This window comes from Maylandia zebra, linkage group LG10 (assembly GCF_041146795.1).
Source record: "Maylandia zebra isolate NMK-2024a linkage group LG10, Mzebra_GT3a, whole genome shotgun sequence".
NCBI lineage: Eukaryota > Metazoa > Chordata > Actinopteri > Cichliformes > Cichlidae > Maylandia > Maylandia zebra.
The window spans coordinates 14209624-14231413 of record NC_135176.1 but is presented as its reverse complement, the minus strand read 5'-3'; the positions used below and the strand labels follow the sequence as shown (position 1 = coordinate 14231413).

Sequence of the window (21790 nt, the reverse complement as noted above, 5' to 3'; positions counted from 1 at the left end):
GCTTTGTTTAAGCAGGCACCGTTTTTAAAAAATGCTCTCGATAAAAACATAAACAGGCCGTCTGTAGTGAAAGGCAAAAGAAGCCGTCCTCAAAAAAGAAAAATTCCACCTGCTACTCTGGAGGAGTTGTCACTGCTATTGGATACACTGCTGGAACACAGTAAAGCTGTGGGTTTGTCAGGAACTGAGAAATATCACACTAAATACACTGTATATTCACCTACATTACCCCAGTCTCTGGCATTTTTACACAACAAAGGCACACAGTTCCTTGGCCTTACAGTTCTACAGCTGCACTGTGTAAAGTGTCTAAATGCTGCAACAGTGACTGAAGAGCAGGCAGAAGCTACTGAAGGACACGCAAGACTTCAGCACAAGAAGTTGGTTTCGATGGTGTGCAGGAAGAATCACAGCTTCGGTGATGCACGCTGTATTTGCCACAAGTTTGGAAACACCAGCCCAAAGTGTTGTTAATTGTGTGAGCTACCCTGAAAACTGTCTGTTACACAAACAAGATGGGGAGTGGAGCATGAAGAGGATGCATGAAAGGCCTACACCCAAAAAATTGCAGCACATCACTACAAACTGCAGGTTTGTTTATGCAGTTTTATTGTGAACACAATTTTTCTTGAACTTGGAGCATCTCACAATGTGTGACTGTTGTGGGGAGTGGTGCCTGGAGATTAAGTGTCCTTTTAAATACACAACGGACAGCATTAAGCAGGCATTGGATGCACAGGATAAAGACTTCTGCCTGGAGTCAGCTGCAAATGGACTTCACTTAAAGAGGGCGCACCCCTAATACTTACAGGTGCAAACACTTTGTCACCAGCTCCAACCACTGTGACCTCGTTGCATGGACTCAAAGAGACATGGCTGTGGTACACATCTTCCCTGATGTAGATTTCTGGGAACCACGTTTGAAGAGAGCACAAGAGTTCTTCAAAAAAAAGAAGAAAAAAAAGTGTGCCTTCCAGAACTGGTGGGAAAATATTTCTCCGAGCATAGTTTTGTTCTGAATGCCCCATAACTTTTTATTTAGGGGGTCTAGATTGATGCCTGAAGTGCATTGCCATGCAAATAATTTTCATTTACTGAATATGTACTTACTAAGTACCACTGTTTAAAAGATGAATAAAGAAACAAACAAATTTTTGCCTGTTATTAAAACCACTTTATAGAACATCAAATCAGTTACAATGTAGAATCAATGTCGTTTATGGTTTACAACTGACAAATTTTTTTACATAAAATATTGACAGCATTTACATAATAACACTCACTAACATTCTGTAAATTTACTGTATCTTTTGAAAAATTATAACTACATATACACAGCACAAGACTTTTAATAGTACTTAAGAGCAAGTTTCATTTTCCCTTGGTTTTACTACCACAATGGGGCACATGTTCACCAAAACGCAGCAAACCTTTACTATCTTATCCTGAAGGGCCTCCTCTTCACCCTCACATTAAAGAAGTAATCTGATTGGCATGGTGGTATGCAGCATTTTATACCTGTTGCGTAAACTACCTACAACTCGCTCGACATGAATTATTAGGTGGGCAATAGCTCTTGTATCTTCAATGTCCTTGGCATCAAGTTGACAGAAGCCTTTTGTAAATGCGGGGATCTTAACCTCTGCACACAAAGATGCTGGACAGGAAGATCAAATGTAAGGCGGAAGAGTGAGTAAAAGCATTTGGAAATGCCACGGTTTCTTTGATGCTGGCAGGAAAGCTTTTACATTGTTGAATAAGGAGAGTAAAATAGCAAAACAAGGTATTCCAGTATAATATTTTACTTTTTTGGTGTCATCCTTTAAAACATTTTTCATTCAGCTGTCTTTTTCAACTGTGATTCAAGCGTTCTGTTCTCCTCCAACAGCTGGTTTATTTCTGCTCTGTTCACAGCACACACAATCCATCGGCTGTCTTTTAGCTTCTGCATCTCTCTCTGTCCCATCTCCATTTTCTACATTTGTTGCTACTACCTCAGCCTCCACTCTTGGCCACAGCCTCCATCACGTGGTGATTAAGGTGTCGGTCTTCTGTCATGTCCATCTCTGGCAGCTCTTCATGTAACGTCTATGCAGGCCTCACCTTCACACTCTGCTCCTCCATTACTAAAGCCTGTCAGATACAATGAGTGCATAAGGCAAATGTTCACCAGAAGCCCACTTAAAAGTGCATGACTCATCAAAAAGCTATGAGCTGATTACCGGACAGTGAGAGCATTTTTTTATGTTGGTGGGAGTTGTATTTACCTCCGACTGCTGCTCTTTGCTGCTTCCGTCGCATTCGTCGTCTGTGACGGTCCAAGTTTGAAGCAGGGATTTCGGAGTGCCCCATGTATAGCGTTGGAACCCAGTCAGGATTTGTTTCATCCATTTCATAGGCTGGTTTGCCTGCAATTATGCTAAGTAATTAGCAACTCTATAAATAGAACGCAGTCCTGCAAAATCACACATTGAGATATTTGTTCTAATTTGCTATGACTTCAGAGCGAAATAAAACTAATAGGCTATACAGAGTAATATGAACTTATTTAGAACTTACCCGAATGAAAATGTCTGGAACACACCAACAGATATCTGGGGATGGTAGAGAACTGGATATCAGCTCGTCTCACAGCTGCTATCCAGGCTATACGCCTTCTTTTGGTAACATCCGACACATGAGCTCCCTGGTTTTGCTTCCAGGTGGGGAAACAATGAAAAGACAGCCCATTTTCAAGCTTATTCCCTTGCCGGTCGTGCGATCTAACGTTACAACCCATCACACAGCAAGTACGAACCATAGCGGATATTATTCGTGTGCTTTCGCTCGCTTTGTTTGGCCTACTAAAATGGCACCTCGACCAAAAATCCTGGCCGCACCCCCTCTCGCGACGTCATATTCCAAAGCCCATGCGCCATGCGAGGCCCTGTTAACCAATCAAAGGGAAGACGGCGATACACTTTAACCAATCGGCGACTCTCCCTGTGGGGAAGCGCATTGTTCAAAAACCCAAAAAGCAATCGGGTAAAGCGGCTCAGCTGGTGCTAAGAGCTCGAGACGAGGAGGGTTTGTTGAACTTATACAGTTTTACCTCAACGTTGGCTTTTGGCGATCTATCGTAAACATTAAGCTAACGAGCTTACAGGAAACCAGGCACATTTTGGACATTCCAGGAAAGTTAAAGTGAGTTTTACTTAAACGTGGGCAATACGACGTTAAACAAGATAACGTAATAGTTACAAAAATAATATTAGATTGTAACTATAACTGTTTGACGGAGTTATGTAAGTGTGTGTTAAGCTAAATGCAATATCTACGTTTTTTGTGTGCTTGTTTTTGGTTTTGAGTGACTGCACGATTTTCCCATTTAAAACCAGGAAGCAAGTCTCTTTGTTAGCATATATTGGTACTTGTAGTAGAAATCATTGTTATTAAATGTATGTTAGCTAGTATAAACATTAAAGTGACTCTGTTTAATTCACTGCAATATAGGCTCCGTTTACTACGTGCTTACTGGAGGATAAACATGGCTACTTGCACATGTAAAGGTTCAGCACTGAGGTTTTTATTTTAGTTGCACTCAGTGCTGAGACACTTTTTGAAAGCACAAAGTCTTCTTGCTGTAACAAGCAGTGAAAGGTGAAGATGGCTCGAGTGATTTTTTTTTTTTTTTTTTGAATACTAAACGTGGATTTGATACTTTTTAAATGCTGCTCAGTGTAACACGAAATACCATTTGGATTAAAAAAAGGGAATGAAATTGAAAAACCGAGACTTCTAAACTCGCTCATCGTAATAGCTACAAAGACTAAGCATGACAGGACCTGCTGTAGAGCAGTTGTATTGATCAGCACTAATGCCAAACTTGCCTGGTCTGGTGAAAGCCTGGGAAATATTTCCTGTTTGACTACTTAAGCAGGTTCAATTTGGCTTTAAACAGTAAACTAGTGTTCCTTTACCTGTCAGCTTGTTTGATGACGACACACCCATGTTTAACTAATTCATAGCAATGAAATGCTTGAGCAGAGAATAACATCATTACATCATTATTACAAACAACACAGACACTTGTGTGAGTGTGTTTAGTTTTTCATCTTTTATGTTGTATATTGCTGTTTTTTTTCCAACACAAGCCTATATTATCCTTTCAAAGTGACTTGTGCACACGCCCTAAGTCAAGCCCATGTTTGAAACATTTTGTAATCCCCTTTTAATAGAATTACTACATACTAATGAAAACGTGTTATCCTTGGAACAGATAGACGGGCATGGCGCTGTCTTTGTCATCTCCGTGTGGATGCCCCTCTGATGAGGAGGAAATGGCTGTGTTTGAATCTACAGCAGCAGAGCACGGAGGTTTGGCCAGACCACGTCTACCAGAGATCTCTGTTATTTCCCCGGGCCTGGACACCAGGCCATCCATTACAGGGCCGGTAAGAGTTCCCAAAAAAAAAAAAAATCATATGTCCCTCAGGTATAACAAAACATGTTCAGAACAAATCTATATGAGATTTTTTTGTTTTTTGTGTGTGTCTATATATATAATTGATCAATATTGCCAGAGGTGTAACTGTTTTTCAAAGCCATAATTTCATACCTCGCTTTTCCTTCAGAGGAGATGAATAACAGCCCCCCCAAAAAAGAAAGGGAGGCAGGGAAACATTCTGTTTAAACTACATCATTCTGACACTTTTCCAGTTCACTTGCTATACCTCTCTGATTCTTAAACACAGCTGCTTTCTTCAGTCTGGCAGGCTTAAATAGGCATTAAAAGCCCAGATGGGTATTGCAGTAGAGCGAGATGCAATATGTAAAATTCTAAACCCTGGGATTGCAGTTTGGTGGTGTTAATATTTTTCCATTCTACCATCAAAACATTTACAAAGATGCTTGTGTGTTTAGAAAGTAGCAGTGAAATCTCAAAGCTGCGATGAAGGGGCCACCGAGAGGGTGAAGGTTTTCCTGCGCATCCGACCACTTACTGACACGGAGAGATCCAGAGGGGAAGAGCAGGTAAGGCATTATGGTCAACATTTTTGTTTCTTCTAGGATAAAAGCTTTCAATACTCTGAAACTGTACTTGAGTCTATTTTGTTTTTCTTTTAGGGTTGTGTGGCTATCCAAGACGAAGAGACCCTGCTGCTTAAAGCTCCAAATGACTCTCAGAACATGAGAGCAGCAGAACGAGGCATCACTCCGAGTATTCACAAGTTCAGTTTCACGAAGGTAGGAGAGTCGTATGTGTAGCTCCTCTTTACTTAAACATACTGTTTCCAAAACTGAAAACCCATTCAGAAAAAAACTGTAGTAATCACGTAATAATATTTTCAGAGAAGAACTTGAAGAAAATGAGAATGCTGGAGTGAAACAGACCAGTGAAGATGTTTTTTGTTTTTTTTTCTTTAAATGTCCCCTTAGATATTTGGTCCTGAGACAGCGCAGCAACAGTTTTATGAGAGCACAATGAAGGCGATGATAAACGATGTGCTTCGAGGAGAAAATAGACTTCTCTACACTTATGGTGTAACCAATTCTGGAAAGACGTACACCATTCAGGGTGAGTTATTTTCTGTTCTGCAGATATTACTTGGACACATAAATCCCAGGGTTATTTTTTGAGGTTTGTTCGTTATGTAATCGCACAACATAAACCATGCTTGTCAAACTTTGGCCTGCAGGCAGCGGTCGAGAGGCAGGCCTGCTGCCCCGGGCTTTAGTGTCCCTGTTTAGGAAACTGCAGGGCCGTCTGTACGGTGGCATGAACCTGAAGCCTGTCTTATACCAGGATGTGAGGCAGCTCAGTGCCAATGAGGTCAAGGCAGAGGAAATCCGCAGAAACTCTCTGCTCAAAGAGGTAAACATAAATATGACTTTTAAAGGCCTTACAGCATTACTCTGGAACACATTGTAGCAACAAGGTGAATTTTAGGATGCATTTGGACATTGTGGTGCTCCAAACGTATGTGACTACACTTTGGTATATTTGGCATGTTCTTTTCCTTGCAGACTGCTACTTGGTTAAATGTTTTCCTGCAGATGAATTATGCATCTTCTGATTCTCCTTCCTCTTATGGATTTCAGGATGGGAATTCTCGTTGCACTGGCACCACCACAAGCTGGGATAGTGGCATCGGAGGACTGTCTGCTACCACTACCTTTGGCACTCAGCTGGAAGGTGAGGATTTTCATTCCTAAATGGAGTCAATTTTCTGCTAAACGCACCACATGCTGTATTTGGAGTAGAATAGTTGGTGTTTGATGAGTACACAGCACTGTTTACAATATAAGAAGTCAACATCAGCGTTGTTTGTGCAGCACATACCAATTTCCAGTTTAAACACTGCTTTCTTTATATTAAAATCATTACTGCCTTAAAAAAACAAAACAAACATGTGACTTTTAATTTGCCTCTGCAGACACGGACAGTGTTTGTCTGGAGCCGGACAGCCTGTCGCACAGCGGAGGGGAAGATCTCGAGGAAGGAGTGCAGTTTTCAATCTGGGTGTCCTTTTATGAAATCTACAACGAGTTCCTGTACGACCTACTGGACGCCTCGCCCTCCCAGCAGCCCCGGAAGAGAGTCACATTGCGGCTAAGCGACGACAAGCAGGGCAACCCCTACGTGAAAGGTAACAGTGGCTCATTCACAGGAATGGAGTTAAAACTAGATCAAAGTATGTTGGCCTGAACTTCCTGAGGCTCATTCCCACCAGGCAGCCGCTCTCATCTGATGTATGTTACGCTTCATCAGGCAGGAAATGATGTTTAAAAACTGTAAATTGCTTCTTTCATTTTCCTCAACTCTACCTGCAGTCTTTGTAGACTTTGTGTTTGTGGGAGTGCAACAACACACCACAATGAATGAGTGCATGAATAAAGAACTGTGCAAAAGATGGTCACGACTTTGAACACTACGTTAGCTTAATTCATGTGTTTCCTGCATAACAGCATGTGTAACTACTGCTGCAGCTCCTTCACGTGCACCACATTGTGCTTCTTCCTGTTGTATCAGACCTGACCTGGATCCAGATCCGCAGCGCCGAGGAAGCCTGGAGGATTCTGAGAGTTGGGCGTCGCAACCAAAGCTTCGCCAGCACTCACCTCAACCAGAACTCCAGTCGCAGGTAGGAGCATGTTAAATGACGTGTTTACCTATTGAAACCTTAATTTGAGTTACACTTGTGGACACTCTGATCATAAACGTATCACTTACACAGCCACAGCATCTTTTCCCTCCGTGTCCTGCACGTCCACCCTGGAGCAAATTCAGGCCAGGCCATGCACATCAGCGAGTAAGTTGGCTTTTAATTACCCAGTCTTGATTTCAGTTTTGGGTCATTTTAAATTATATTGATTAGAGTTTGTAAAGGTGATAATGTAAGTCTGTCTCCTTTTTAGGCTGACTGTGTGTGATTTGGCTGGGTCCGAACGCTGTAAAGATCAGCGTAATGGTGAGAGGATGAAGGAGGCCAACAACATTAACACCTCCCTCCTAACACTGGGGCGCTGCATTGCTGCCCTGAGGCACAACCAGAGCAATAAGTACGTTTTAAAATGTTTAGGTGGTGTAGTAAATTAGAGAAATGGTTGAAACAGATCATCTTGTGGAGCTTTTTACTGCTTTTCTGCTCTCAAGATCGAAAATGCTAAATTGCTATAAATTTTCTTCACGTCAGCTTCTGCAGTAATTAAATTATTGATCCGCTAATTTATGGCGTGTGGATTTCCTGCACTAAATCAACTTTTACAGCTTTTAGGGCGTTTTTGTTTTTTGCTATTGTACATATAAAGATTTAATGACCAAATGGGTTTTAATATGTTTTCCTACTGCATCAACAGGTCACGGCCTCCTCAAGTGGTGCCTTTCAGGGACAGTAAGCTGACCCGTGTCCTGCAGGGTTTCTTCTGTGGGCGAGGAACCTCCACCATGGTGGTCAACATCAATCCATGTGCATCCATCTATGACGAGACCCTCCAGGCCCTCAAATTCTCTGCTATTGCTACCCAAGTAAGAAACTCATTTGTACACGAGTACCTGAGTGGCTGGTTTAGTTTTGCGTCCTGTGTGAGATCAATCAAATGTGCCGTTTCTCTTCTTTAAGCTCGTCCACGGCCCGTCCACGAAGACCAGAGTGGCCTACATCCTGTCTTTACTTCGTGATCCAACAAGAAATGGTAACGACAGCACGGTGATGGAGGAGGAAGAGGATGAGAGTGATGTCGACGATGGAGATATCACCATGTTAGATACTAAGGTAACATCCTCTGCTTTTTATGTAACACCTAAATATTAAGCACTTTTATTTCACTGACAAAATAAATCAACCTTTTATTTTGAAACACTACTTAAACCAAGTAACCGTAACATCTTAAATGTGTCGAAAACTGTCAAAAATCTATTGTTCTAACAGCCGACTGTTCTACATTAAGGCTTTGCTGCAGGCCATTGATGTTCTGAAGAGAGAGGTGCAGCGCCAGCGGGAAGAGAAAGAAGTCCTAGAAGCAAATGTGAGAGAGCAGGTGGTCTCTGAGATGATGGAGGTCATCTCTAGAATGCAAGATGGTTTCAGGTGTGTGTGGGTGCTTGTTTGAATCTGAAATGCCAATTTAAAGGCTTTTTTTTTTTTGTAATACTTTTTAGTGGTAAGGAGCAGTAGGCACATCTAATAGTTTTCTTGGCAGGGATTTGGGAGAAATGTGTTGTTTAACTGTTTTTGTAATGACTACATATAGCAACATTATATATCTTCTCACCCTGTAGTGAGACACTGGATGCTGAGAGGGCGCTCATTGAAGAGAGGTATGAAGACAAGATAAATAGCCTGCAGAAACACCTGAAGAAATTCTACACCCAGGAGCTAAAGGTCAGTTAATGACTTGAAAGTTTGTAATGCTTTGCATTCTCTGCAAATTAAGCATTCGCAACTGTTTGCGATGCTCTCGCTGAATCTCTACCAAATTTATTTCCGTTCTCCCAGGAACGTGATCAGGAGATTGAAGCTCTGTCTGCTGCTCTTGAGGAAAAAAAGAAGGCAAATGAAGCAGCCCCCATGACGGCGCCACCTGGAGACTCTGAGGGCCCTCGCCGCTCTCAGCGCGTCAGTACGCAGAATGAGCTCGGCAGACTGCGCACTGAACTCGACCAGTGCCGCACTGAGCTGTGCACCAAGACTCAAGGTACAGTCTGACTGGAAGATTTCTGATTATATGCACAAGGATATTGTTCATGATGGCTGACTGATTTGTTCTGTTTGTCTGTGCAGAGGTGACAAAGCTTAAGATGCAGCTAGAAGTGCCAGGTAGTGCTGGCACTCTCACCTCTGCTGCTGACCGCAAGCTGGAGGAGGGTCAGCGGGTCAGTACATGCTCTACACAAACTCACTGCTGCATGTGAGTCTCTGGACTGTTTGAAAGATTAAAATTTGTATGTGTGTATATATTTCTTGTTTTTTACAACAGAACCTGCGTCAGCTGCGCCTCAATCTGCAGAGGCTGGGGGTGGACCTGCAGTCTGGTGAAAGAGCCTGCTGTCGCAACACAGGAGGGGAGAGGCTGCGCCACGCTTTAACAGCTGCAGATGAGACTTTAGCCAAACAGGTAGAGTCAAGCAATGTGCAGTTTGCACATTCAGTTTTACTTGTAAACTAAGATTTTCTTTAAATTATTTAACAGGGTGCTCAGCCCTCTGTGTTCTGCAACAGCTGAGAAAGTATTGAACACATTTTGCAAACTGCATGTTAAATTTCCATCAGTGCAGAGTTTAAAAGTGCTTTTTCCTCCTAGTTAGAAGCAGCTTGTGAGGATAAAATGCATGAACTCTTTTAAAAAAAATAAATAAAAAAAAAACCTGCATTATATTATGAGCAGTTCTCATTTTAAACTGTCGTTTTCTTCTCCTAACTCACTTGCACCGGCAGATTTTAAACTAAAACAAGGTTTCTAACATCTGCACAAAGCTGTCAATGAGCTAGAGCATGTTTAGCTGTTGCTTTTTGCCTCACCTTCTGAAACTAAACAGCCCTCCCTTCCCTCTCTGCTCCTGTCTAACCTCACCCCCTGTCAACTGACTTCTTCTTCTCAGGGCCAGATCCTTATGGAGCTCCAGAACGACCTGATGCTGGTCAAAGCCGACTTGAGGCGGAAAGCGCAGACCCTGGCCCAAACACAGTCCCTCCCTCCCCAGCTGCCCCCGTCTGGCTTTGCTGCCCCCAGCATGCCGGGCTCCTGCAAAAGGAGAGGCTGTGGCGCCGGCGCACCGAGCGACCCCGAAAACCGTCCGCTGCAAAAACGACAGTTTTTCCAGTCTCTGTTCCCATCTCGCACCCCAACACGTAAATACAACACCCGTGCTGCCGAGGATGCAAATCTGACCCCCTCCTCAAGGATTTTGCGGTCCCGTCAGCCATCTCCACTTCCTAGTCCGGTCGTCACCCCTCGTAATCTCAGGGGGAAGTACTGAACTTTAAAGCAAACTAAGTTGCTGTTGTCTTTATAATATTTTTTTATGTTTTTCTACTTTAACTATATTATTGGCATCAACTGAACTGTTAATGCTTTAAGCTGAGGTAAAGCTGCTTAGTGACTGTATGGTTAAAATAGTGCATGTGTGTTAATCAACCTGCTCTGCCTCTGCAACTCCACTTTGTGCCTTTGTGCTGTACTCTCCCTCCACCACTCAATATAAATCCTACAAACACATTTGAGCAGCCTGAATATAATCATGCTTTAAAACTGTAGTAAATTATTTTACCCTTTCCAGTCAGTCCCTGCAAAGACTGCTGTAAACTATTTACACATAAACCGTACCGATGAGCAATGAAGTGAGAAGTCAAATTCCCATTTGTATGCTCTGTGCTGTAAACTTTAGACTGTGTGTGTGTGTTCGTTCATTCATATATACATGTTAATCTTGTCTGTTTGCTCTTGAACATTTTATTTGGGATTCTTTTTGTAGTATTGCACTATTGACCATTAAACCTTACCAAAAACAAGAAATGGGTATTTACTGTATGCGATGCTGCACCGTGCATACTGACCTGTCCAGTGCTTACTGCAGGTACGCTGATTGTTTTCACATTTCCAGCAAAGACAATGTCATGGGCTGGACAAAAATGGTCAGGATTGCTAGTTTTACAAAAACAAATGCAGTTTATTATGTAAATTCCAACGCAGCCCTCGTCAAGATAACCTTCAGAGCAGTTTCATGTCACAAGATAGGTAAATTGTCCATATTTTTTTAAGCCAATGAAGAAGAGAGTTGGTGTCAGGGTGTAAATGAGATGAGATTCAGGGGAGACACCCTCCTGACTGGAGTGTTGTTGTTTGAGAGTGGTGCAAACAGGTCTGCTGAAGGTGTCTCGATTTGATCTCTGACCTGTGAGATCTGCCGCAACAGAGCCTTTCCTTCCTCACGTGCCTGCAAGACGAGGCATGACCGATCAGTACCGACCACACAACAGCAACTAAAACAAGATGCTCAAATCGTACAGGAACACTTACGTCATTGTAGTCACAACAGCGCTGAGCGCAAAGGGATGCCTCATCATAGAGCTTGTTCTTGAAATAGTACTGGCCCAGGTACCGCAGGGCTGTGCTCACCTCAGCATGCTCCAGTTGTTCCTGACAAGACTTAGTTTGGTTAGAACTATATTCCTTTATATTAATGCAACACATGACCTGGAGCACAAGTGGGAAAAACAGAGCCAGAGGGCTGGAACCTCCAGCCACCGATGTCATCCTCTTAATTGTTCCCATTTGGCTAATTAACACACGAGTAAAACAGCAGAAAATGAACTGATGCAATGATGCATTTCTGTATTTCATTGGTATTTAAGTCTGTTTTTGCTTGCAGAGATAACTCAATCTGCTGGCTTTGGCCCTGGGGGGGCAACAGCTAATTTTGGAGGCCTTCTAATAATTTAACCAATACTTGGGTCAAGATTTTCATTGCTCTGGACATTATTTATTAATACACACAAAGTATTAAAAGCTAAATTGTTGCAGAACAATAGCTAAGTTATGTTAGTCATGTGACACGTTCCTCTACACAGGCTTCACTTGCATGCAACTGAAGCCTGTCCAAATGTTCAAAACACTGTCAACAGTTTCTCTATATTAAAGAATCGGTTTATAGAGATCACCTAGATAACAGCATAATTGGATTTCCTTCATATTTATGATCATGTATTGTAAGGGTAATGCTGGATTTTGATGACGGCTGAACAGTTGTCTGGAGTCAATATTTACAACATAAAACATTGTGTTAAATCAGTTGCCTGCGCAGCAGTGATAATCAGACAGACACTGTGTGGATGTAGGCTAAAGTTGATATAGCATTTAAAGGGATTATTTTATTTAATGAACCTTTTCACTGTAAACCAGACAATTTAAAAAAGTGAAATGCCTTTTTCAAGATCTGGCCTTTGTTTACCGTCTAAAACTCTGTCTGGTCCCCAGGAAAAGAAACATGCTGGCCCATTTTTGTTTGTAGTAGATAAAATGAAACCCATTAATGATTGCCGATTCCAAATCCACACGCATTAATAGACTGGATCTAAAGCCCCTTCAGTTTGGGAAGAAACATGAAAGGATGCTGCATTCAGTGACGCTGGGAGACAAAACCTGGATTACAGTTTACCAAGTCATCTTTGCTTGCCAGTCAGGCTCTATCACATGAAACAAATTAATAATAATGCATAATAACTAATACATAATAATAGCAAGCTGAAGCATCGTGATCTCACTTGAAAGAGCAAATCATCGCAATCCTAGACCCTGAGAATATGAGTGTCAGAGCTTAATTTAAAGTGCTTACCCCACAAGAGAAAATGTCTTGAATGTAAAGCATGTAACACTGGGCAGCATCGTCAGACTCATTCAGCTGTTCGTGGAGCCTAACAAAAATAACAAACAACCAGAAAAATAAATATATAAAAAAGGAAAATAAATATCGAGCAGCAGATCAGAGCCTCGTTTCTTCAGAGCACTGTTGTTCAGCTCAATATAGTGATAAACACTTACTTTGCCAGTTTGAGCAGAGCCATTTTCTCTACATCTCCGACAGAATATGCTCTCCAGTAACACTTCACAAAAATAAATCCATGACACAAGTTAGAATCAAGAAAAAAGCTTTGGAACTGACTACAGAAACTACTGTTAATTACTGGCAATGGGTAGATGTGTACCTTCTTGGCTTCGGCTTGCTGTGACAGTTTTTCGTAGCTTTCACCCAGTGCGACCAACATGCGAGAGTCATTCGGCCTGAGAAAAAACAACAACAAGTGTTTATATATATGTATAAGTTTTCTTCCAAAAACCGTCCATTCTTTATAACAGCAGCATGAAATATCATCTGCTTAGCTTAAGTCCAAACCTGAGCTGGTGAGCCTTTCGATAATAGTACAAACAGTAAAAGGGCATCTTGAGGATCTCGTATGTCTGACCAAGACCATACCAGGCACGGTAGTCTCGCTTATTCACTTCAATGGCATGTCTGAGGAAGAAAAAGGACACGAGACTAAAATCATAAATCCGTTTAAACCTCCAGACCTGTGTCACCTGATAATAAATACATCCTGATGATGCAGATGCTGAGCGCGACTATGAGATATCCAGACTGACCTGTAGGCTTGAATGGCAGCTGAAGTGTTTTTCATTTCCATGTACTCGTGTCCCATGAGTGTCCAGGCACCGAGACAGCGAGGGTTCAGTTTGAGGGCCCGCTGGAAGTAGAGAGCTGCTTTCTCATGCTGAGAGCGTAAGCTGTAATAGTTACCTGTGGATCAGACACACGACTTACTGCAGTACAGGAAACACTAGTTTTCTTTTACAACATATATTATGGATTACATGTACATAATGAACGATCCATTTGTTTTAAAACTAGCATAAGTAACGTCCTCTTGCAGCCGGTGACCTCTAATCTCATTAGTTCAATGCTTACCGATAACGCAGCACGTCTCCACTCTGTACTTGTCAATCTCCACCAGGTTGTGGGCCAAATAGCTCAACTCTGGCTTCATGCTCTGTGGAAACATGATTACAATCAGCAACACTACAAAATTTCAGTTATGATACTGACTTTCCTATTTTCTACAATTTTTTTTCCTTTGACCCCTCACTGAAATAATACAGAAACTGGCCCCCATGTCTTTGTGCAAACCACATCAGTCATACTGATTACTGACTAATGTTCTTCAGATCTCACATTGCAATTGGCATACACTTACTTTGACATAAAGCAGATTTGAGAATGTGTCCATGTTGTCGATACGATACGGATCCTGCTCCCTCAGCTCATTGAACAGAGCCAAAGCTTGATCAATATCTGAAAGAAGGGGAGACAGCATGCTGTAAGACTAGGCCCGCTTACATGCCATTCATCAGAAATTCAAAATTTCCACTGAAAAAGTAGAGAAAAAAACAAACCTCTGATATTGTGGTAGGCCACAGCAATCTGTGAGATGATGTAGGTACTTTTCGAAAAGCCAGCCTCTATTAGGTTCTGGTATTTTTGCAATGCTTCTTTGATCATCTGCAGCTCTGTGTACATGTGGGCCATGAAGAAGTCTTTAATCCAGCAGTCTGGCAGAGACAGTGACTTCAGCTGAGGGGAAGCGGTAGAAGCAGACAGAGTCACTTCAAGGTGAAATATTTCTGAACATTTACTGAATATGTGGACCCTGTATTTTAAAATTATTTTTAAAAAAGGAGTGATTTTTTAATTGAAACTGTTGCTGTGGATTTGGTGAGTTAGCTTATGGAAATAAATGCTATCAGTTTCCACAGTTTCTGTGTGTCAGAACATAAGGCTTGTTACCATTTCAATATTGGTGACAAGGTTACTGAGCTCCAGCCATGCGCCCCAGTGCAGTGGAAGTGCATGTATTCCCTCAACAAACACGTCCACGGCCTCTTTCGGAAGATCCAGCTTTCTTAGAACCACCCCATACCTGTGTGTTCACACAGACACAAACATGATATCATCTGTAAGTAATCCACTGTATACGTCTGCATAATGGCAGTAATGTGTTTCACTATGGAGGAGCAATCTTACAGATAGAGGGTGAAGCCGTCCAACTCTCCTGCAGTATGCTTCTTACTGAGCTCGACCCTTAGCTCGCGCAAAGCTTCATTGCGCACCTGACCCTTCTCCAGAGGGCCTAAAACACAGAAAATATATAAATAAGCTATAAAGACTAATACAATTCCTCATTTTTATCTTTTATGGGTCTAAAAGAAGAATTCCTCACCCAGGCTGTCCACAGTCTCATCATCCTTCTTTTTCTCGCCCGACTGAAAAAAGAAAAAACAGAAGGACAATGACAAAATGTGTTACAAATGCAACGATCAAAGTAAAATCGGGCTTCCTATGAAATAAAAAGGAAGGATCAAAAGGACGTGGGCATGCTCGACATCTACAGAATCTTACCAGATAGCGAGAATACATATAGAGGAAATAAGCTTTCTGACTGCGACAGCCTTTCAGAAAGTAAGCAGCACGATCATATTCTTTCAGGTCAAAGTATGATTTGGCCAGTGTAAGTGCATCCAGGTCTTGTGCATCTTCCTGCATGATGACAAATAAGAGCCATTTGAATAACATCATTAAGTTATTACAAGATCATCTTAATATCTACATTGCAAGAACTGTCAACAGGGGGCAATATACACATGTGAAAAATAATATTCTGCCACCTGCCAGAAAATCTGTCTGTCTTTATTGTCTTTTAATTCTTATCAAACTTTAGATAAATTCCAGATCATTATTTATTCATATTATAGTATAGTATGAAAATTATCACCACACCCATATCCACATATCCTAAACGATCAAAATTAAAGACAAACACATTTTGAAAAGATTGTGTGCGCAGACAAATCTTGATATAGCCAATTCCTGTTCTACACACCTGTTAACTAAACAGTAAAACATCAGAGTTCCCACAATGCCACTGAGTGACTTCTTCCTTTATCACAATAGACACTGGCACTGGGGTTTATTTGGAGATTCTACACCTTCAAGTGTATACACAAACACGCAAGTGTCATTGATGAAAATACAACAAATACAACACTTTAATTACTAATTGCTATTTCGATCCATTTTAGTAAATGTACTAACCTTTTAACACCCAGTTAAAATCTCGATTATACTCCAGTGGCATTAAAACTCACTGATGAGCCTAGAGTTCAATTTTCTTGCACAACCAGGGTGTCGATTTTTCTATGAAAATAATACTCCAGGGAGGTTTGCACGACATCGGACCGGTTTGTGCAAAACCTTAAGCACTCTGGATCTGCAGTTCACTTGCACTAGTATTTCTGGAGGAGTCCAAACATAAAACTAGACCTGAGCCATAAAGCATTAAGGGTTGTCCTCCACAAGACGGGAGTCATGCCACAGGTAACATATCAGATTCCAATGTAATGTAGTAATAATGGAGCTATAAAACACGTGTTTACAAGTGACAATTTTGCACCGTTTCACAGACACGAATGAAGAACTGGAACAAACTGTACTGCATGTGAAAGAACGAAGAAATAAGGAAAAGAAACATCAGTAACAACTGAAACCCAGAAGGGTCCTCAATCATGACAGTTTTACAAACCTCTGTTAAAGGGGATGTTGGTGGCAGTTCATCCTTTGGCAGAGGATCCAAAGCAAATGCCAATTCAGAAGCCCTAAAATGTAAAGGAACAACCGCAATTTTAATATTAACACCTAAGTGCAACATTTAGCATTAGATTTCTTCCTCATCTGACATCAGTTCGTTTATTTCCATTCATCTAAACTCCCCAGTTTTAATTTACTGATCAAAAACAACTGACTAGAGAGACGACCTGAACCAAGTTATACCTCAGGCACAGGCAACACTGACGTTACACATAGTGGACTTTGTCAACACAACTAGTAAATCTACATATACGGTCTGCTTATGTTTAAGGTGACACTGACAGCAAAGTTAACGGCAATAAACAGCTAGCTAATACAGAGACTGATTTTTTTTTATCAGTGCTAACGCAGCTAACACGTAACTAGACGTCAACGCTTACTGTAAAGAGCAAAAAGACAGCCAGCTAATGGCACATTATTCACTGGGAGTCTCACCACTTTGCGCTGTGTAAAAGTCCTCTTTCTTTGCAAAGCGATATCACCGATATTAGCTGTTTTTTGATTTGTAACAGATCCCCAAACTCACTACAGAGAGCCGCCATTTTCATATTTTACCAAGCAAGTACGCTATTGGTGGAAGTTTCAAAGAGGCTGTCCCTCTTCCTCTTCCGCTTTTCCTCCAAAATAAAACCCTCTCTGTCACACCTCCGCGGCTGGCTTCATCTCCACCGCACGTTACAGGACATAAAAAATGGATCTGTCCTGGATTTTAAAATGAGAAAAATTCAATTCAGTTTTATTTATATGGCTTCAAATCACAACAACATATAGTCTTTATAGTGCAAGGCAAAGAAGAATTGAAATTATAGAGAGAAACCCTTAACAAACACACTACCCCCAGTAAGCCAGCTCTTGGCGACAGTGGGAAGGAAAAACTTCCTTTTAACAGGAAAAAATCTCAGGGAGGGACAGCCATCTGTCTCCACCGGTGAGTTGAGGAAGGCAGGATAAAAGGCACTCTGTGGAAGAGAGTGAAAGATTAATGATAACAAAATAAAATGCTAAATGCAAAGCGGTATTTGAAAAACTAATTACACACCATGGTTTTATAGTTTGTAGTTCAACTTTTAGCAGCAATAGCAAATTAACTTGAAGAAATCTTTTTCGGTATGACTTAATCAGTCTCTCACGTTATTTTGAAGGAGTTTTAGCACACTCGTTCCACCACTGTTTGAGTTCATTGAGGTTTGCAGGCATTTGTTTTTGCACAAAGACCACCCTTACTGTCTCACCACAACATTTTCCTGCGCCATTGCAACACCTTGATTCTTATCATTTTCTGCCATTCAGTCAGATGACCTCACAGTTGACACTAGAATACTTTGGTATACAGAGGAGTTCATGGTTGACACAGTGACTACAAGGCACACAGGTCCTGTGGTTGCAAAACAATTCCAAATCATCACTCTTCCACCACCGTGGAGATGTTATGAGATGTTTGTGCTGATATGCTGTGTTTGGTTTTCATCAGACTTGGCACTGTATTATGGTCAAGCATTTCAGAATGCAATTTGGCAAACCTAAGCTGTGCTTTCATGTTCTTTCGCAATCAAAACCATACTTGTTCAGTCTTTTTCTAATTGTACTGTCATGAACTTTAAAGCTAATGGCTTTAGCTGTAGCCTGCTGTAGAGTCTGAGGTGTAGCTCTTGTTTTTTTGTTTTTTAATTTTTACAATTTTTTTTTTTTACAATTTCTCTGACCATTTCATGGTCTGATCCCGAATTTGCTGGAACATTTAGTCCTGGGAACATTGCCATCTGTCTCGAATGTTTTCCACTTGTGAATAATCTTTTTCAATGTAGAATGATGGAGTTCAGATTGTTTGGAAATGGCCTTATGACCCTTCCCAAATTGATGGGCAGTAACAATTGCTTCGCTAAAATCACTGCGGAGATCTTCCCTCCTTGGCATTCTGTTAACACACACTGAATGCTCAGCAGCAAACTGCCAAGACTTGATTTTTATAAAGGTGCTCACACTTGCTGATGATTAATCAAGAGTTAATCAAGAGCTGATTAGAAGCACCTGGATGCTATTTAATCTCTTAATTTCTGTGGAAGATCATTTACTCTGTACCTAGACATACAATATTTCTGCATTTTGGCAACATTTTTGTCAAACAAATAAAGAAATGCTGTTACATGTCATGTTATGTAGTTCATTTCAGAATCAGAATCATATCAGAATCAGAATACTTTATTCATCCCGAGGGAAATTAGGGGTTACAGCAGGCAGCACGCTAATGGCGCATGCGCACTCACAAAGGAACCTTCTGACCAACTTTACACAAACATCACATTGGGCAGACATGTCAGAAGGTAGGCTGATAGGAAAAAAACAACGAAAATACACTACATGAGGTAAGAGGAGGAGAAAAAAAACTCCACTCAGACTGAGCTCCTAGTGGGAGAACAGTTTGATAAAAGAAAAAACACCTCAGCACAAAAGCACATGACTATCAATACACCATAGAAACACGAGACAAGCAACAGAGGCGGGTAAAGGGTAAGAGAGAGCCGGCGTAGACAGCGCATCCGGTCCTGCAGCATCTGTGCTGGTCCAGTTGACTGCTATCATCCCCGGTAGGGCACAAGCATCGAAGGCGTTGGAAAGGGAGGGGGATGAGTGAGTGCTTATCAGTGTAAGTGTGTGTGTGTGCGTGTCCATAGTTTAGCTGAGACAGTGTCCTTCGGCCTATCAGGCTAAGAGCAATCATTCAAAATAATATTACCGCTGTTATGTACAGTGTCATTAGAGGACCACGAATAAATTGTTGCCCTGGGGTCTTTCGGGAGGTAAGTAAAAATTTCAGGTTCTATTTCCTGCTTACGTAATTTTAAGACCTGCTAAGAACTGGAGGTTTACCAAAAATTGAAATCACATGGCCCTTCAACTTGTTTCACAATCCGTCTCAGTAATCATACACATATCACCACTCCTCACAACATCAGAGCATGGTCTGGTTGAAAACGTGGATGGTGTTCTGAGGTCTCTCCATTCCTGGACAGTTTGTGGGACTATTTTAATGTGTTGGAGGCACCGATAAGTAATATCAGAGGTTCTCAGCTGGATTCTTGTCTGATGAATATGAAGACTAGTCAGTGGCTTGAACACCTTCACTGTCCTGGAACTGCCTACATATTCTGGCCACATGAATCCTGGCATTGTCTTGTACCAGCAGGACCCCAGGGCTCACTGACAGTGGATATGAGGATTTAATCCCAGCACCTAGAAACTGTGAGGATATTGCTGGCTAACATGTTGTGGTGTATGTGACCTTCCAAGAATACGAGACCACCACTAGACCTAATGCCAGACAAGAAGGTTTTGGGTTCAAGTCCATTTTTGGGGCCTTTCTGTGTGGAGATGCATATTTTCCCCATGTCTGCATGATTTCTCCCCAGTACTCCTCCCACAGTCCAAAAACATGCATGGATTGAGGTTAAATGGTGCAGGCAGCATAAAGTTTACACACTTTCTCAAGACCATTTCACATCTGTCACACGAGGGCAGTGTGAGCATGGTGGGACCTTGAAGCTCTGATGTTTTCTGGAAAACGTCAGTCAAGCTGTATGGTGCTCGGCTGTGAGCACAGGTCCCACCAAAGGACACCGGGAACTAATTTTACCCTTATGGAGTCTGTTTCAGACAGTTCAGTCTGAAACACGCACACGTGAGGGCCACTGGAGGTCATTTCGTAGGTCTCTGGTGGTGCTAATTCTGTTCCATCTTGCACAAAGGAGCTAAGCTGATGCTCTGCCCAGCTCTCCTCATGTAGTGGCCCGTCTCTTGTATCCTCCACACTCTTGACACTGCACTAGGAGAAACAGCAAACCTTTTTGTGATGGCACATATCCTGGAGGAGTGAGGCTATCTGTGCAACAAGAATGCCGCTCTCATGCTCACAGTATTGACAGAAAAAGCAAAACTAGAGAAAAATCACCCAGGATGGATAAAGAGAGGGGGATGGTCTGTGGCTACTACCTTAAAAAAACAAATAAAAACTTTCCTTTTTGCATGTTGTTCTGTTATTGCCTCTCAAGTGCACCCGCACATTCATTTCCATCAAAGCAAGTGAAATAAAGCCACTATTGTTTCTGCTTTCTACCTGGACAGATCAATATGTCTGAAGTTTGAATCTCTGTGATGATCAAATGTTTTGTATTTTTCATAGCAGCTGATGACATCAAGAAAACCCTGTGGGCTATAATGAGGGACAAGATGTTCTTTTTTAGTAAAGAATGATACACCAACAAAAAAATCACTAAAGACCCTGTCTAAAGAAAAATGTGTTCGATCAATTAATTTAATAAAAAAATTATGACTCCATTTACCTCCCAAAAGACCCCAGGGCAACAATTTATTCGTGGTCCTCTAATGACACTGTACATAACAGCGGTAATATTATTTTGAATGATTGCTCTGCAGGTGAAATGATTAAACAGTCAATTATTATTTGTTTGAAAGGGCAATGCATCATTTTATAAATCTCTTAAGCCATTTAAATAATATTAATAATGTCAAGATCCATAAATATCATCTTGCCAACGCATGCACCGGAGTCATGGCAGTCTGAATAGGACCTTAACTGCGTTACCTCAGCAACTCAGTGCACCGCAGCTGTTATTTTAAACACAGTAACTTATTTTCCGAGCCAGTGCAGCTCTGTAAGGGCTACCTCGTCTTATAGGAAGCTTCGAGGCAGTTTCTTTTTTGTCTAAATAAATAAGGCTGTTTGTAATAGAAATAAAGATAATAAAAAATGAGGTATTTAAACTAATAAAGGCCCATCTCACAACTGTTTTGTAGCAATCACATTGAGTACTGCTGTCCAGGATGCTCATTGGTTTTTAAATACAATTGGGAGAAGTACCACCCTGCTTTCATGTCTGCAATCAAATACTGGATGAAGACATCGCAGCATCATCAGGACTTTTCACTCTATATTTAGCTGTTGGTTGAGACGCCTGTTAGCTCAAGGCTTACAGCTCTGTTGGCCCACAGCTTACTGCTACTTCACACTCAGAACTTCAAATATCCCCACCACCAACCCGGGCTTAACCCTGCTATGAAGTGGATTGATCCCCGATTTCTACAGGGTAGCATCCCCAG

General features: G+C 41.5%; 2 protein-coding genes and 1 long non-coding RNA gene across 3 annotated transcripts; 1 reads left to right on the top strand and 2 right to left on the bottom strand.

The window, feature by feature from the left end:
• Positions 1-1162: 1162 nt before the first annotated feature.
• LOC112435459 (uncharacterized) lies at positions 1163-2886 on the bottom strand. Its single transcript, XR_003024613.2, has 3 exons — positions 2560-2886; positions 2268-2408; positions 1163-2133 (listed from the first exon to the last, which is right to left on the bottom strand). It is a non-coding gene; the product is annotated as an uncharacterized LOC112435459 (long non-coding RNA).
• A 105-nt stretch (positions 2887-2991) lies between these two features.
• Positions 2992-10698, top strand: kif20a (kinesin family member 20A). The gene is made up of 19 exons (XM_004563991.3): positions 2992-3183; positions 4259-4433; positions 4903-5013; positions 5107-5226; positions 5419-5557; positions 5679-5854; positions 6082-6175; positions 6417-6629; positions 7013-7124; positions 7218-7292; positions 7399-7542; positions 7840-8008; positions 8103-8255; positions 8431-8570; positions 8762-8864; positions 8979-9177; positions 9264-9355; positions 9460-9597; positions 10082-10698. Exons 2-19 carry the CDS (start codon positions 4269-4271, stop codon positions 10457-10459), a joined length of 2721 nt encoding a protein of 906 aa, XP_004564048.3. The 5' UTR covers positions 2992-3183; positions 4259-4268; the 3' UTR covers positions 10460-10698.
• A 323-nt stretch (positions 10699-11021) lies between these two features.
• On the bottom strand, positions 11022-17257 carry cdc23 (CDC23 (cell division cycle 23, yeast, homolog)). The gene is made up of 16 exons (XM_004563990.6): positions 17111-17257; positions 16611-16683; positions 15431-15568; positions 15252-15294; positions 15056-15161; positions 14819-14951; positions 14428-14605; positions 14229-14326; positions 13943-14024; positions 13621-13774; positions 13373-13492; positions 13185-13260; positions 13021-13082; positions 12815-12893; positions 11500-11619; positions 11022-11416 (listed from the first exon to the last, which is right to left on the bottom strand). The coding sequence occupies exons 1-16, from the start codon at positions 17221-17223 to the stop codon at positions 11264-11266; spliced, it is 1728 nt and encodes a 575-aa protein (XP_004564047.1). The 5' UTR covers positions 17224-17257; the 3' UTR covers positions 11022-11263.
• Between the last annotated feature and the right edge of the window lie 4533 nt (positions 17258-21790).

What these genes read in the sequence shown, in the direction of transcription:
- kif20a (XM_004563991.3), top strand. Translation starts at nt 4,269, where the DNA reads ATGGCGCTGTCTTTGTCATCTCCGTGTGGATGCCCCTCTGATGAGGAG. An exon ending in ACAAGTTCAGTTTCACGAAG is followed by an intron (nt 5,227 to 5,418) that starts GTAGGAGAGTCG and finishes ATGTCCCCTTAG; the next exon opens with ATATTTGGTCCTGAGACAGC. An exon ending in GAAACTCTCTGCTCAAAGAG is followed by an intron (nt 5,855 to 6,081) that starts GTAAACATAAAT and finishes TATGGATTTCAG; the next exon opens with GATGGGAATTCTCGTTGCAC.
- cdc23 (XM_004563990.6), bottom strand. Translation starts at nt 17,223, where the DNA reads ATGAAAATGGCGGCTCTCTGTAGTGAGTTTGGGGATCTGTTACAAATC. An exon ending in TGAGACTGTGGACAGCCTGG is followed by an intron (nt 15,162 to 15,251) that starts GTGAGGAATTCT and finishes TCTGTGTTTTAG; the next exon opens with GCCCTCTGGAGAAGGGTCAG. An exon ending in GCTGCCATTCAAGCCTACAG is followed by an intron (nt 13,493 to 13,620) that starts GTCAGTCTGGAT and finishes TTTCTTCCTCAG; the next exon opens with ACATGCCATTGAAGTGAATA.